Raw genomic sequence first — 17,651 nt, 5'->3', positions numbered from 1 at the left:
AGCCAATTTAGAAGAAAGGAATTGAAATTTGAATCATGAATTGGAACGGGGGGTGTTAACTTAACCACCCACGGTCAAGCCTACTTTCGTGACTTTTCATTCATAGCAATTGGGCTTCTGATTCTCCCAAAGTCTGACTTTGGGTTTGAAACCTCATATTGTTATGGATGGACGGTCGGGCAATTAATCTTTCCAAGAAACAAACATCCCAAAACAGTGGAAATTGAAAGTGTTGAACTCTGCTGTTGAACTCTTCTCAATGAGTCACTGCCAACTGATTGCTCCTGACCTGATTATTGAACCCGGCTGAGCCCCACAGAGGGTGAATACCAAATAAAGGCTGTAATATGGGAAACATCTCTATTCAATAGAACTCTCTGTTTGAGACTCCACAAAGTGGAAAGAAAAGAACCATTCACTTGATCTCTTGTCTTTTCTAGCTTTTCCTGGAGCTGGAGACTTTTGATTTTTTTTCCAAGACTTCAGTTCTTCCTTTTCCCTTTATTCTAGTCACCACTCCCCTTACCCCTTTAGAAAAAGATCCATCTGGCTGTGTTTAGACAGGCAGCCCAATTCTGATCTTCTTTTTTAAAATTTTTTTTTTACTAATTGGTCTTTTAACCAAAATATCTGATGTGAAAGGATCTCATGTGATTGGTCAAAAGACCAATAAGTGGAAAAAATATCGAAATTAGGCTGCCTGTCTAAACGCAGCCTATATGTAAATCATGTATTGGACAACTTCCTTTTTTGAGAGCTACTTTTATGAAGGGAATGTTTTGGCAGATACTGTAACTATATAAAAAGCCATGGCTTTTCTAGATTGTGTCTGGCAATTTCAATGACTTGTTTGTGTTGGTGTTGCAGGCCTGTATAATAGAGCCTAGGGTTTTTATGATAGGCTATCTGTGGCTGTGGTGTTGAAATGTGGCCCTGGGAGCTTCACTAGGGAAATGCAGGGATGCAGTAAAACGAATTGAATCCCTAATGTATGAGTAAAAGTTGTATCTATGTAGCATGGAGGCCCAGTTGATCATCTGTCTCAGAAACTTCTAACCAGAAATAACAATTATAGCCTAAAAAGGGGGTTCCGTGACTAAGTTACATTTCAAGGAACAATTTGGATTAGACATACATTTGCTTGTTTTTGAAAGAGTCCTTCAGTGAAGTTTATTGTATGTCCTTCATAAATCTTACTCAACATATTCAAATGGTAGTCTGAATCACCCACACTTGACACACCTCTACAGTCACCTTCAGTCAGATGGCATCTTATACTTAACCACCCTCCTTATGCGTCATGATACTGTACCTCCTCTCTCCCAGTCCCTCTTTCTGCGTGACTCATTGACCTTGTCGTGCATTCATAGTCCAAGTGCATACTAGTACACTACAACTGGGTACAAATCAGACAAGGTAGGGTCTGAATATCATATTCCGCAACATCCTCCAAATCAATTTCTGCTATTGACAGGGCATTGATTCTATGTGAATGGATGGCGTGTCCAGACTTGGATGTGAGATGATGGGGTGTGAGACTGTACCACACACACACACACACACACACACACACACGCACGCACGCACGCACGGACACACGCAAGCACGAAACACATATCCACGCACTTGCACACATGGAACACATGCCCACGCACGCATGTACGCACACACACACACTCTCAGCCAGGCAGCAATCTCCTCAATCACTCCCAACATCATGTCTATTGCTGTCTGCCTCAGTGTGTGTGTGTGTGTGTGTGTGTGTGTGTGTGTGTTTGTGCCTGTGTGCACACTGGGGGAAGAATGGTGTGATAAGTGTCTTCCAGCCACGTGGGGCCTGCCCATCGCAAGACGATTAATCCAATCCAAAATGTCTGCTTAATGCAGTGTTCCACAGAGAGAGGCAATACTTAATATATTTTAGGTCTATGGTAGGACGTCAGGGGATTTAACCCTTTAGGCCACCAAGAGAGGAGAAACATCCCAGTACAATGGGAATTCTATACTAATGACGAGAATGAAAAGTTAAAAATACACATTGGGAATTGGATAGCCTACCACTGATCTAAAACCTTAACAAATACCATTAGATCTGTTTTTAATCTGAGGCCGATGTTATAGGCTATTTGGATGAAAGCCAAGAAAATCCATATTTTTATATCTCCATTTATTGTATCAACAACTCCATGTTCTGAATATTAAAAAACAACTATCAATGTGATTTGTGTTAATTTGTATTTCCCTCTATGCATTTAAATGCTCATCAGCGCAACAATTGTCGCATACATAATACATAGCGTATCACGTCATTAAAAGGCAGAGAAAAACAAACAGCTACATTTCTGGAGTGTTTGTGTTCCCCCCCAAGTTACAGACATTGTATCATGTAGGCTAGTGAACGACCTCACATTGTTTATGATGTTCTCACATTGCATGTAGAGAGATAAACTAAAGCAGTGGTTTCAAACTCATTCCACGGAGGGCCGCGTGTATGCGTTTTTTTGGGGGGTTGTTCCTTTCAACTAAGACCTAGACAACCAGGTGAGGGGAGTTCAATACTAATTTGTGACCTTAATTCATCAGTCAAGTACAAGGGTGGAGCGAAAACCCGTAGACCCTCGGCCCTATGGAATGAGTTTAATACATGTGATCTAAAGTATTGTAGCAACCCGCACAGACAGCTGTGTGTTATGTGTTAGGCTAGTAGGTGGTTGCGTTGTACTTACCAGTACCCAGTGTTCGCGGGGTCCGACATGCCAATCAACCTGCTATCTGCCAATCACGGGAATGCCTGGAATGTTCTGATGCCGGGCATCCTGGCGGTTGGCGGAGTGGCGTGGAGGGGGGTTGGGCAGGGGGATGGAGCATTGGAAGTTAAGACCAGGTTTAGCCTTTGTTCTCTCTCTTACGTCTGGCCTTCACAGGAGAACGGTTGGCTTGGTGGGTATCTTTCGTTTATTTGGCGTGGGCTACGGCCAAACAGTAGCCTGTGTAAAGTTGGGTTAAAAAACCGTCAATACGTAAACTCAACCCTCTGTCTGGACAATTGTTCCTTTATGATCTAGTCAGGTCATTACATTGGTGTCAGAAGTAAAAACGTTGATACAAGTTAGCCAGCTAGCTAGCTGACTTCTGTGGCTAGCTACCGTAGGTGAGAACGGGGGCTGACAATGCTTCGAGGGAATCCGAAAGTGAACGTGGAGGTAGGGGACGATTATGGCCAAGGAGGTGCGTGTGTATGGACGTCGGAGGATCTGACTGAGGAGACCGCCAGGGCGTCGGAGCCCAGAGGCCGCTTGAGGGAGGACATAAGAGTGATGGCGGCTGAAGTGGGCATGAGTCCTTCGTCGACTGTGTTTCGTTGCGGATTCTGGTGGGCGGACCGAAGGGGTGACGTCGACGCGGCAGGGCGAGGAATCTGGGGCTCAGGATGTAAACAAACATAGTGGCGCCCAGTTCCTGGCTGCATCCGTATCTGTTAAGACCCCGAAGTATTCCGGTAAGGCGGATTGGGAAGCTTTTCATGCTCAGTTTGAACTGTTAGCTCATTTTAGGGGGCGGTCGGATGAAGAAAGGGCACTGCAGTTGGCTTTATGCCTCACGGTTGATGCTCTGGCCTGTTTGATATTGATTAGCCCAGAGGACAGACATGATTATGGTGCTTTAGTTGGAGCACTGAGGAGGCGCTGTGGACAGTGTGTACAGCCCGGGCTGCTGCGCTCCGAACTGAGTAATAGACGCAGGCAGCCTGGAGAGCCTCTACGGGTGCTAGCTAATGACATTGAGAGCCTCTCTCTGCGGGCATATGCTCACATGCCCCCCTCCGTGCAGAGTGAGCTAGCACGGGACCAGTTCATACAGGCGCTCTCTCCTACGGGGCTGCGCATACAGACCCAGTTGGCTCATCCTGAGTCATTGCAGATAGCCTTGGAGATGGCTTTGGAGAGGGAGCTGGTGTGGGCTGGGGCTTCAGCTGGGGCTTTGGTGGGGGTGCAGGGAGACAGACCCTCTGTGCAAGCTGGGGGGCAGAGCAGTCCGGAGCCGGAAAAGCCTGCATGGGTGGCTGAAATGACAGAACTCATTTGTGCTGTGTCGCTACAGGCTGCACGAAACACATGCCCTGGTCCCAGGGTCTGCTGGGGTGGGGTTGTGGCCAACCAGGCCATCTGCGCTGAGATTGCCCCATGTCCCCCAGAGCTCAGGGAAACGGCTCGGGGTCCGCATAGATCGGGTAGTGCGGACCCCTGGCTTTCTATCCCAACCACCATCTTCTTCAGGAGGAGCCCACCGGCACAGAGGGGAAGCAAGGCTCCACTTCCCACAGAAGCAGACGAGGGCAAGCGGATGCAGCCTGTTGTTGTGGTGGGCCGGACCTGTGTTGGGGACTTTTGTCATGTCCCTGTCACTGTGGAGGGGGTGCCCTGCTCTGCCCTGGTGGACACTGGGTCCACAGTAACCCTGGTGAGGCCGGATATTGTGCCAGGTTGGACTCAGTGTGAGCCCACAACTGTGCAGCTCCGCACAGTCACAGGTGAGCTGGCACCCATGAAAGGGAAGGGAATAATGACTGACAGCAGGTCTGTGCGTCATCCTGTGTGGTTGGTGGCTGTGCAGGACCCTTGTAAACTGGGGTTGGACCTTCTTAGGAGCACAGGCTGCCAGTTAGACCTAAATGGGGGCACACTGAGCTTCCAGAGAGGGCCGGCAGTCACCATGGCACCCCCCTAACGTCACATTCACACAACCCAACAAACCCTTTACTCCAACAGTTAAAGCAGCAGAGACTCATGGCTGCCTCCCCCTCCCCAACATCTGTGTATGACTTTTCCCCAGCCCCCCTGTCACCTACGGCTGTGTGTTACATTCCCCCAGCTACCTCCACGACACAGCCCTCTGTGAGCCCGGGCCGCACCCCCCCAGCCCAGTTAACCCAGATGGGAGAGGAGAGGACACTGTCTGCAATGAGTGAGATATGAGGGATGAATGGTGTTGGTCTTGACCCCGAGCAGCAGGAACGGTTGTGGCAGTTGCTGTTTGAATTCAGAGGCAGCTTTGCGCTGAGTGAGGAAGAGGTGGGTCAGACTCATCTGGTGCAGCATGAGATCGACACAGGTGACGCTCGACACATCAAGATGCGTCCCCGCTGTATCCCGCTGGCACGTCAGGAGGCGGCAGACAAGGCTTTGTTGGAGATGCAGCGATCAGACTTCATCGAGCCCTCAGACAGCCCCTGGGCGGCGCCAGTCGTCATGGTTCCGAAGAAGGGGGGCAAGCTGAAGTTCTGTGCTGACTACAGGCAGCTGAATGAGGTAACCAGGAAGGACCCATACCACGTATCGATGAGTCGCTGGACCTGGTTAGGGGGTCCTTCTGGTTCTCCTCACTAGACCTCCGCAGAGGCTACTAGCAGGTACCCCTCTCCCCAGAGGCCAGAGCCAAAACTGCATTTTCCACTAACAGAGGACACTGGCAGTTCAAGGTCCTGTGCTTCGGCCTGTGCAACGCTCCAGCTACTTTGAGTGTTTGATGGACAAGGTGCTGGATGGCATCCCCCGACAGCAGTGTCTGGTATACCTCGATGACATCCTGGCCCATGGCAGCTCCTTCCAGTCAGCCCTGGAGGCGCTACGGTGTGTGCTGGAGAGGGTGGCTGCCGCAGGTCTGAAGCTCCACCCGAGAAGTGCCACTTCATGAGGAGAGAGGTGTCCTTCTTGGGCCACCAAGTGGGGAAGGAGGGGATCAGCACCATGGAGGACAAGGTGGGGGCTGTCCGAGACTGGCCCACCCCCACCGACCAGCGTCAGCTGAAGAGCTTCCTGGGCTTGGCCTCGTACTACAGGAGGTTTGTACGGGGCTTCTCAAGCCTCGCTGCTCCCCTGAACCGCCTGCTGCCGAAGGACAAGGCTTTCACTTGGACAGTGGAGTGTGAGGAGGCGTTCAACACCCTCAAACGTGCACTGATCGAGGACCCCGTGCTCGCCCCTCCTGACCTCACCTTGCCCTTTATCCTGGACACACACGCGAGCAATGTGGGCATGGGTGGGGTGCTGGTCCAGGTGGGGCCAGAGGGGGAGAGAGTGGTGGCGTACTTCAGCAAAACATTTGACAAACATAAGCGCTGCTACTGTGTCACCCGGCGGGAGCTCTTGGCTGTTGTGGCTTCCATCAAACACTTCAAGTACTACCTGGGTGGCCTGCCCTTTTCTGTAAGGACTGACCACTCTGCTCTCCAGTGGCTCATGTCTTTCAGAGAGCCAGAGGGGCAGGTGGCACGCTGGTTGGAGGAGCTTCAGCCATATGACTTCGCAGTGGTGCACAGGGCAGGGGCACACCACTCCAACGCCGACGCCATGTCCCGTCGGCCCTGTACTGCAGACGTCTGCCGCCACTATGAGCGGAGAGAGGGACGGGAGAGAGAGCTGTGTGCAGAGGAGGGGGTCTGTGCCACAGTGTGTCGGGCGAGCGGGCCTGTCTGCTGTGAGCTGCAGACTGTCGACGTGGCTGAATGAGAGGAGCAGCAGGGACGGGACACAGACCTACAGCCAGTGCTACAGTGGGCAGAGGCGCAGGTGAGGCCACCATGGGAAGAGGTGAGGTGACAGCGCTCTCACTCGCGACCAAAGGGTTGTGGTCAAAGTTTGAGAGACTGTGGCTGGCTGATGGCGTAGTACAGCAGGCATGGAAGGAGGAAGGAGTCAGCTACGAGAGAGGAGACGTGGCAGGTGGTGGTCCTAAAAGCATTGCGGGAGGCTGTGCTCCAGAGTACTCATGGGGGGGGGGACACTTTGGGGTCACAAAAACACTCCGCTGCCTCTGTCAGGGCTTTTACTGGGGGCAGCACAAGAGGGATGTGAGGATTTTTTTGTCACCGCTGTGACTACTGCACAGCGAGAAAGGGCCCCCCAGGCCGCTCTCATGCTCAGCTCCAACAGTTCCCAGTGGGGACTCCCATGGAGAGGGTGGGAGTGGATGTAGTTGGGCCGTTCCCCACCACAGACAGTGAAAACCGCTGGGTGCTCACGGTCATGGACTATTTCACAAAATGGCCCGAGGCCTATGCTCTGCCTGACCAGGAGGCAGAGACCATCGTCGACAGTGGGGATGTTCAGCAGGTTTGGAGCTGCAGAGTCCATCCACAGCGACCAAGGCAGAAACTTTGAGTCCTGTGTGTTTGCCACCATGTGTGAGAGGCTGGGTATGCACAAGACCCGCACTACTCCTCTCCATCCTCAAAGTGATGGCCTTGTGGAGCGCTTCAACGAAATGCTTGGACAGCAGCTGGCCATCGTCTCTTCCAAACACCAGCGTGACTGGGACAAGCACATGCCTATGGTCCTCATGGCATGCCGCTCCGCTGTCTAAGACTCCACCTCCTGCACGCCTGCCCTCCTCATGCTGGGGAGAGAGATCTGCACCCCTGCGGAGATGGCGTTTGGTCGGAGTATGGATAGCCCTCATGTTCCCCCGGGGCCGGAGTATGCCTGGAGACTCCAGGACCGCCTGGAGACAGCCCACACCTTCGCCAGAGAGCAGCTGGTGAATGCAGGTGTGAGGCAGAAGAGGAACTATGACGTGCACACCCGGGGAAGGCACTTTGTGGCTGGGGAGCTGGTCTGGGTCTACAGCCCCCTAAGGAAAAAAGTCAGATGCCCCAAGTTGGACAGTCACTGGGTGGGACCCTGCAAATCAAATCAAATGTATTTGTCACATACACATGGTTAGCAGATGTTAAGGCAAGTGTAGCGAAATGCTTGTGCTTCTAGTTCCGACAATGCAGTAATAACCAACGAGTAATCTAACTAACAATTCCAAAACGACTACCTTATACACACAAGTGTAAAGGGATAAAGAATATGTACATAAAGATATATGAATGAGTGATGGTACAGAGCGGCCTTGAGATAGAAGCTGTTTTTCAGTCTCTCGGTCCCAGCTTTGATCCACCTGTGCTGACCTCGCCTCCTGGAGAGGGTAGGGGACGTTGTCTCCCAGGGGGAGAAAGGTGACACTGCACCGGGACAGGTTAGACCCATACAGAGGGGCCTCTTCTCCCCAAACCCCAGGGACCCCCACAATTCCCCTCTATGGCAATGACATTCTCCAGGCACCCACCCCCAGGTGCTGCAGACAAGGCTCCAGACAGCCCCCCTGTGTCACCGCGTGGTTCCCCAGAGCCACGGACTGTATTACCCGTTCCCACTTCCTTGTCCCCCATATCCCTTCATCCCCTGGTTCCCAGAAGGGCACTCTGCGACCATCACGGCCACGCAGGCAAAGGAGGCCTCCGGGTCGCTTCAGAGACTTTGTTTATTCCCTCTGGGACGAGGGACTTTGTGGTGGGGGGGCTGTGTAGTGACCCGCACAGACAGCTGTGTGTTATGTGTTAGGCTAGAAGGTGGTTGTGTTGTACTTACCAGTACCCAGTGTTCGCGGGGTCCGACATGCCAATCAACCTGCTATCTGCCAATCACGGGAATGCCTGGAATGTTCTGATGCCGGGCATCCTGGCGGTTGGCGGAGTGGCGTGGAGGGGGGTTGGGCAGGGGGATGGAGCATTGGAAGTTAAGACCAGGTTTAGCCTTTGTTCTCTCTCTTCCGTCTGGCCTTCACAAGAGAAGGTCACGGTTGGCTTGGTGGGTATCTTTCATTTATTTGGCGTGGGCTACGGCCAAACCGTAGCCTGTGTAAAGTTGGGTTAATAAACCGTCAATACGTAAACTCAACCCTCTGTCTGGACAATTGTTCCTTTATGATCTAGTCAGGTCATTACAGTATATATTCTATAATAATTGTCATGCCCATATAGAGGGTATTTAAATCTTAATGATTGCTTAATACATCATACCTCTGTGATCTGTGACATTATGCATAATTGGAGTTTAATATGTTCTAATTTCAGAACCCAGCCCCCCACCCCCACCAAGAGCAATATCACGACAATCATAACTTTAAAGCAATTAGACAGATTCATAATATAACCATTATCTTTCATCTTCTGGGAAATGTGATTGAGCAGTTGACTCTTATGCACCTAGGCCTACTGGTAGATACAATCTACAGCTGTTAGGGATATTGTTCACAAGACCATAGTAATAGCCAACAACATTGACAAAGGAATCATATAAGCAATAGCATTTAAAGAGAGAGCGACTAAGATTACATACGTACGATAAATGCTTACAAATTATTTAATGCGAAATTATTAATGCGTCGTTCTTGGTGAGGGGAAAAAATACAGACGCAAGAAGAAATCTCGCCTATTTTTTTCCCTGGATTCTGCCAGCTCCTCCCCCGCGCGCGCAGGGCTTCATTCGATCAAATCCTTCATCTGGGACCACTCGCCGAGTCGTACTTTTTAACACTGCAGAACAATTGGACGAGCCACAATTTGAGAGGAGTTCTGTTGCTTAACATCAATTACAGTCACAAAGGAAAGAGAGTTTTAAAAAAGTATTGTATCCAGACTGAGCATCTTTCTTTGCCACCAGCTATGGAGAGGGTTGTCAGATTATGCCCTATTTGGCACAATAGCGTTTTTTGGTTTATGCTTTTGATAATCATATATTTCTTTCTAGCCGCTAAATCAGAGCTAACTTGCAGATCATGTCAGCCGGGAGATAAGGGGCGTATTAAGGAATTACTGCTTAAAACGGACACACGAGAATTCGCAACAGGGTACGGAGAGGAAGTTATTGGAAATGGAGACGGGGCAACTGCTTCACGGAGTTTAAATTCTGCAAGTGCCGAAACTCAACAGCTTGATTGCGCAGCTGGGTCCGATGCATGCATCCAGGGGAAATACATCTACTCAAGGCGAAAACGGAATACTGACATGCTGTTCCGTTCCAAGAACGCACTACTCGATGGAGGAATGCAATACGGTGGTGGTAAACAGAGAAAATTCACCCCGCGCGGTGAGTACAAAGTTTCCAACCTGAAAATGAACCTTCATGCAGGAAATACAGATGTCGGGAAGGCTCGCGCAGATTTAATTCCCGGCATCACACACAAGCACCGAGTTCGTAGGAACAGCCCGAGAGCTAATATTGGGGACGATAAAGTGAAGTCCTCCGGCTCACCCAAGAGAAGGGAGACGCTGCCTCTGAGTTACTCTCGAGAGGGCATCACCTCACCGGCTGGGCGCAGCAGAGTGACACGGTCCGAAATACGATGGAGCAACGAGGACAGGAGAGCGGCCAGTTCGAGGCAGGACGAACTCAAACTCACCAGTTCAACCTTCGCTTTGACCGGAGATTCCGCTCACAACCAAGCCATGGTGCACTGGTCTGGGCAAAACAGCAGTGTAAGTGAATACTTGTACAGTTGTCTTTAAAATAATATTTGATGTATGTGCGCATTCACGCTGGGCATCAATGGAGAGAAAATGTACCCACCAGTTTGACTTTCAGGAAATTGCCAATAAATTAGGCCTACGAAAGGGGTGTGTGTGTGCATAGTGTGGGATTCACAGGATTCATTCCGTGGCAACAGTGTGTGTGTGGTCATCCCCAGTATAATTGCCAAAGCCTATTCGACATGCATCTCTTTTGTTAAGTGATATTATCAAATGACTGAACAATCATCTGAACAAATCATGGCAGAGACACTCAAGACATAACACAATCACCTCAGCTTTTGCTTGAGAGACAGTTTACCCATGCTTTTCAGAGAATCTCTGACCCATCTCCCATTACCCACACTTAGTCCTGTCTGTAACGAAACTGATTTAATTTCAACACATCACCAGCTCTCATGCCCCCAGTGTTTCTGAGGGGGCTTGAACAACCAACTTCCAAAGTGTGACCTTATGCATTTGAGGTGGGGGGATATCAAATACACCAACAGTATGACCTATTTCTTCTGAAGCAGTAGTTAAATGGTCATCCTAGTCTCTTGTCAAGGGTTTCCTAATACACAGTGGTGCACATTTTTGTTTTTACCCAGGGCTAACCCACTCTACTCTACTGTACTGAACTGTACACTGAACTGTAGTGTACTGAACTCTACTCTATACTGTAGTGTAATTAACTGTTCTGTGCTGTACTCTACTGTGCTGAACTTTGATGTCCAAACTTATGAAACTTAGACATCTATGATTGGTTCAGATTTTGTCGAGTCTGGAGCAACCAAATTTGGTCTTATTTGGGGGCAGAGCTCATACAAATAATAGCCAGTGTGTAGAGTTATACCCAGGGACCCATGACCCATGAATGTAGTATGTTTAGTGGTCATAGTATGGATAGAGTTAGTATGCCAAAAGTTCCCAGATGTCGTACTACATTCATCAAAATATGAAGTATACACACAGTGGACACTTTCTGTACTTTTAGGGCCCTTAATGCAATTTTTCAGGAAGTGGGCATGGCTTTACAACCATTTTCAGATATGAAGAAAATGGTGGAAAATATGCAGCTGAAGCCCCAACGAGAGCAGATAAAAATGAATTGCTTTAACTAATTATGACAAATGTTGGTTGAGCAATGTAATAAAGTAATGACTTCAAGTAAGCTACACGTTATGTTGGCTGACAATGTGTTGGCTACGCTATCCTTTCGAACCACATCATTACACCAGTAGGTATTAGAGGTCGACCGATTAATCGGAATGGCCGATTTCAAGTTTTCATAATCGGTATTTTTGGACACCGATTTGGCCTATTTTTATTTTTTTTTTACACTTTTTATTTAACTAGGCAAGTCGGTTAAGAACACATTTGTATTTTCAATGACGGCCTAGGAACGGTGGGTTAACTGCCTTGTTCAGGGGCAGAATGACAGATTTTTATCTCAATCTTGCAACCTTACAGTTAACTTGTCCAACGCTCTAACCACCTGATTACATTGCACTCCACGAGAAGACTGCCTGTTACGCGAATGCAGTAAGAAGCCAAGGTAAGTTGCTAGCTAGCATTAAACTTATCTTATAAAAATCAATCATAATCACTAGTTAACTACACATGGTTGATATTACTAGTTTATCTAGCGTGTCCTGCGTTGCATATAATCGATGCGGTGCGTATTTGGAAAAAAAGGACTGTCATTGCTCCAACCATAAACATCAGTACCTTAAAATCAATACACAAGTATATATTTTTAAACCTGCATATTTAGTTAATATTGCCTGCTAACATGACTCGTTGCGAACTGTGAAGACTTTCTTCCTAACAAAGACAGCCAATTTCGCCAAAAGGGGGGCGATTTAACAAAAGCGCATTTGCGAAAAAAAGCACAATCGTTGCACGACTGTACCTAACCATAAACATCAATGCCTTTCTTAAAATCAATACACAGAAGTATATATTTTTAAACATGCATATTTAGCTAAAAGAAATCCAGGTTAGCAGGCAATATTAACCAGGTGAAATTGTCACTTCTCTTGCATTCATTGCACGCAGTCAGTGTATATGCAACAGTTTGGGCCGCCTAATTTGCCAGAATGTTACGTAATTATGACAAAACATTGAAGGTTGTGCAATGTAACAGGAATATTTAGACTTAGGGATGCCACCCGTTATATAAAACACGGAACGGTTCGGTATTTCACTGAAAGAATAAACGTCTTGTTTTCAAGATGCTAGTTTCCGGATTCGACCATATTAATGACTTAAGGCTCGTATTTGTGTGTTATGTTATAATTAAGTCTGATTTGATAGCGCAGTCTGAGCGGTGGTAGGCACCAGCAGGCTCATAAGCATTCATTCAAACAGCACTTTCGTGCGTTTTGCCAGCAGCTCTTCGCTGTGCTTCAAGCATTGAGCTGTTTATGACTTCTAGCCTATCAACTCCCGGGATTAGGCTGGTGTAACCGATGTGAAATGGCTAGCTCGTTAGCGGGGTGCGCGCTAATAGCGTTTCAAACGTCATTCGCTCTGAGACTTGGAGTGGTTGTTCCCCTTGCTCTGCATGGGTAACGCTGATTCGAGGGAGGCTGTTGTCGATGTGTTACTGGTTCGAGCCCAGGTAGGGGCGAGGAGAGGGACGGAAGCTATACTGTTACACTGGCAATACTAAAGTGCCTATAAGAACATGCAATAGTCAAAGAGAGAAATAGTCCTATAACAACTACAACCTAAAACTTCTTACCTGGGAATATTGAAGAATCGTGTTAAAAGGAACCACCAGCTTTCCTGTGTTCTCATAGTCTGAGCAAGGAAGTTAAACATTAGCTTTCTTACATGGCACATATTGCACTTTTACTTCTCCAACATTTTGTTTTTGCATTATTTAAACCAAATTGAACATGTTTCTGTCATATGAATCGGACCAAGGCGCAGCATGGTATGTGTACATTGTTTATTATTATAAGAATGAACACTGAACAAAATAACAAAACGACACGAGTGCTGACAGGCAACTACACATAGACAAGTACCCACAAACACCAAAGGGAAATGGCTACCAACATATGATCCCCAATCAGAGACAACCATAAACAGCTGCATCTGATTTGGAACCATATCAGGCCACCATAAACATACAAAACCCCTAGAAAAAAACTAGTGTATCCACCCTAGTGTCACCCTGACCTATCCAAAATATAAAGAGAACCTAGATATCTCAGGTCAGGGCGTGACAGTTTCATTATTTATTTGAGGCTAAATTGATTTTATTTATGTATTATATTAAGTTAATAAGTGTTCATTCTGTATTGTTGTAATTGTCATTATTATGAATACATAAAACAATTAAAATTGGCCGACTTAATCGGTATCTGCTTTTTTTGTCCTCAAATAATCGGTTGACCTCTAGTAGGTACTACCAGTATGTTGGATGGCTACCTCATTAATGGGCTACTAATACATTGAACTTGCCAGTACATGAACTATATGCTAGCTAACTAACTACCCAACGTTTATTGACTTGATTATTCACGTCATTCTTAGCTATGTGGTAGAGTCGTTGTGAGTTCTCAGTGGACATAAATTCACTCTAGCGATCTACTCCGATTTCAGAGCACTCTCATCTGAGTGTACCAGAGCGAGAATAACGACCGCTCAACACCTGTTGAATATGGCCGGTGTCAGTAAACATCAGCAAAAAGCTATATTAAGTTGTTGCCAGCAGGACAGTTAGTTACCAACGCTCTGGATTGCATGACAACAGCCCAACCAGCTCTGCTGTGGCGAGGAGTAAAATGGTCAGAGTGAGGTGTTCTCATTTGTCTCTGGAAGTAGCTAGCCAGTTAGCTTGTGTGCTTGACTGCAGTGCCGTTGTGATGGTCAGAATACTTGGATCAACCCTACCCCTTGGCCAGTGTGCGCTCTGAACGCTCAGAGAGGGGAAACAAAAATGTCTAGCTAGTAATTTATGCCAACAAGCTAGCAAGAGGTTGCATAGCAACAGAATCAACTTCCGGTAGACAGGCTTAATCTAGTATGCTCAACTGAAAGGATTCCTTTAGTTTACAGTATACTAAAAGGAACTAATAGTATGTAGTGTGTATGTTGGTATGGGTATTCGAACACAGCCAATGTGTCATGTCATAGCTGACACCCCATTCTTTCTGCAGACATCGTTGAATCTTAATTCGGAGCAGATATTTACGATTTTTGGGGAAAACGTGGACCCATTAAAAAATGAAGGGAGATTTGACAAGTTATGTTACCAAACTTTGCATCTGCACAGTTATTCCAGTAAATGTGTTGGTTTGTTGAACTTTGAAATCAATGTTTTTTGTTTGACATGCATTTGAACAGAACAATTTGAGGCTCAGGATAATTCTGTTACCATGGAATTGCCCAGCAGCATCACCACCATATAGCCATATGGAACTTGTGCTCTTTTGTGATATGAATAGATTGGGTTCTAATTGTGTGCAACTGTGAAACAATTCCCCCCTCTCTTCTCTCTTGTGACGCAAGTAACTTTGTAATGAGCAAGAATAGATCTCCTGCATTAAATATGTAGAGTTGTTGCTGTATGCAGAAATAAATGGAGACTCTTAGATTTTTCCCATCTGAGCACTAGTGCAAATAAACAGATGAGTTGACAATGCTTTGTGGAGCAGAAATGGAAGTGTCTGTGTCTGTCTGTCTTTTTATGGGATGTGTGCTGCTGCTGTATGTCTAATCTATTGGGCATTTACATAGTTAAGGGTATTAATGATCCCATATGCTGTCTGTGTGTTTGTGCCAGATTGGAATATGAAAGAATATGCCTTCTCATAATAGCCCAGGAGACAGTGGTGGATTAAGTGATGGAGGGATGGAGTCATGCAGTAGAAGAGATGGGAGGTGTGTGTGTTAAATACTGTATCATTTTACATGTAGATGATGGATGATTCAAATGTTTGCCTCAAAAAGGAGCTGAGATAATTTGTACATTCTGATCATTGTTTGGAGAGACTTTGGGACAGGCTTGGGATTTTAAATCTCACGGAAAGGTTACAGCAAACACGCCAGAGTCCCAACTGGGGATATGTGGCAATGGCATATTCCTTGCATGCACATAAAAGTATGCCAGGAGACTGCATATTTACATTATTGAAATGTCAGGGCATTAAATACTTTGCTTGTCACTCAAGATAACAAGATGCAGCCTGACACAGTCAATTCATGTAGCAAGTTTACTCCGCATCTTTGGACTGCCTCGGAAGATATAGAATGTCCCCACCTGCATCATGGGTATTAATATGGATTGAGTGGTACGGAGGTCAACGGCCCAATGCCGAATCGACCCCTAAGCCCTTCGCCTTAAGCAGAGATCTGATAGGTTAGGTAGAAGTTTAAACTACATTGCTTACACCAATCAAATTCTTTCGGATCTCCACAAGTGTGTAGGGCTTAGGGGTCCATTTGAGATTGGGCCAACATAGCTTTGAAGCTTCATCCTTCAATTCATGTTGCCATACTATTCCTCAGTATCGGTATTGCTCAAACTTCTTCACTTTAGTCAGGGCAGATCTGGGTTTAAATAGTATTTGTTTTCTGTGTGTGCTTGACTGAGCTTGCCTGGTGCAATGGAACCAATGGAATAGTCCCAAAAGTGCCAACCCCGCCCATCTGCGATTCCATTAACCCATGTCTGAGTCATATAATCAGAATCAATGAACCAGAACCAAAGCCAGACTTGAACCAAGCTAGGAGCCATACTCTGATTCCATTTTCCCAGTTGAACTTCCCAGCAGTTCTTTCTTAAGACAAAACCCATACTGAAAATGAAATGAGTTTTTAGCCATACAATGATCAAACGTACTTCGAAACAAAATAATTTGTCAGGTAAGTTTCTTTTTGAGCCGAACAGAAGAAAATCAAATGTTTTAGTAGCCAATTAGTGAGTGAGTTGATCACAAAGTTGGTGGAGAAGTGTGTTGTGAGAAACCAGCTCACACCAGCTGTCTCGGTTTGACGATGGTCTCACTCTGGCTGTTCCTGTGTTGAGGGAATCTATTTATGGTTCTATACAGCAGTTGTCTTATACAGCAGTGAAGGCACATTAACAGCAAAAAAGAAGAAAGTACTCTTTCAAACTAAGATCTGTTTTTCTACCACATCAAATGTTCTGTATTTTGCTCGTTTTCCAACAATTTGATGGTGTCAAGCGTTCCGCTTGCAGTAGTGGCCATGGCGTAGCCAGTTGTGTTTATCCAAGCACATTTACAACCTGTTATCCAAGATGTCTGAAAATCAGACAATTTAAATGTGCCGTATGCTAAACTGACAGACCCACACAATCAGGGCCACAGCAGTTAAACAAGAGAACACAACCATTGAAATGTACTATTACATATTCATTGGGCCTGGCAGAAATGGCCAGAGAGTAGTTTGTGTTTTCTATTGCTATTTCTTTCCAGTCATTTGGCACTTTATTATCCTGCACCACCAACTGTGCTGTTCCTGTATTCCCACTCCTCACACCCCAACTCCCATGTACAAAACAGTGAGTCACAGAGTGATATCACTTGAATACGAACAACAATAACAGCAGCCTAACAAAGGCACAGTGCAATCCACTCTTTCAATTATCCACCATCTCCAAAAGGAAGTATTGATAGAAACTAGAGGTCGACCGATTCTGATTTGTCAACGCCGATACCGATTTATTGGAGGACCAAAAAAGCCAATAACGATTAATTGGCCGAGTTAAATAATAATAAATACATTTGTAATAATGACAATTACAACAATACTGAATGAACACTTATTTTAACTTAATATAATACATAAATAAAATCAATTTAGTCTCAAATAAATAATGAAACATGTTCAATTTGGTTGAAATAATGCAAAAACAAAGTGTTGGAGAAGAAAGTAAAAGTGCAATATGTGCCATGTAAGAAAGCTAACGTTTAAGTTCCTTGCTCAGAACATAAGAACATATGAAAGCTGGTGGTTCCTTTTAACACGAGTCTTCAATATTCCCAGGTAAGATGTTTTAGGTTATAGGAATTATAAGACTATTTCCCTCTACCATTTGTATTTCATTAACCTTTGACTATTGGATGTTCTTATAGGCACTTAAGTATTGCCAGTGTAACAGTATAGCTTTCGTCCCTCTCCTCACTCCTCCCTGGGCTCGAACCAGCAACACAACGACAACAGCCACCATCGAAGCAGCGTTACCCATGCAGAGCAAGGGGAACAACTACTAGAAGGCTCAGAGCGAGTGACGTTTGAAACGCTATTAGCGTGCGCTAACTAGCTAACCATTTCA

At 46.4% G+C, this 17,651-nt stretch overlaps 1 protein-coding gene across 1 annotated transcript in view; it reads left to right on the top strand.

Moving 5' to 3' along the window:
* Window positions 1–9,490: 9,490 nt before the first annotated feature.
* Window positions 9,491–17,651, top strand: part of LOC139370323 (VPS10 domain-containing receptor SorCS1-like) — a 145,581-nt gene continuing 137,420 nt past the window's right edge. The window contains exon 1 of the mRNA XM_071109726.1: window positions 9,491–10,303. Coding sequence (XP_070965827.1) covers window positions 9,491–10,303 — 813 coding nt within the window. The remainder of the gene's footprint in view (window positions 10,304–17,651) is intronic.

This window comes from Oncorhynchus clarkii, chromosome 17 (assembly GCF_045791955.1).
Source record: "Oncorhynchus clarkii lewisi isolate Uvic-CL-2024 chromosome 17, UVic_Ocla_1.0, whole genome shotgun sequence".
NCBI lineage: Eukaryota > Metazoa > Chordata > Actinopteri > Salmoniformes > Salmonidae > Oncorhynchus > Oncorhynchus clarkii.
Note: the sequence above shows the minus strand (reverse complement) of the source record. Positions and strands in the feature narration are given on the sequence as shown.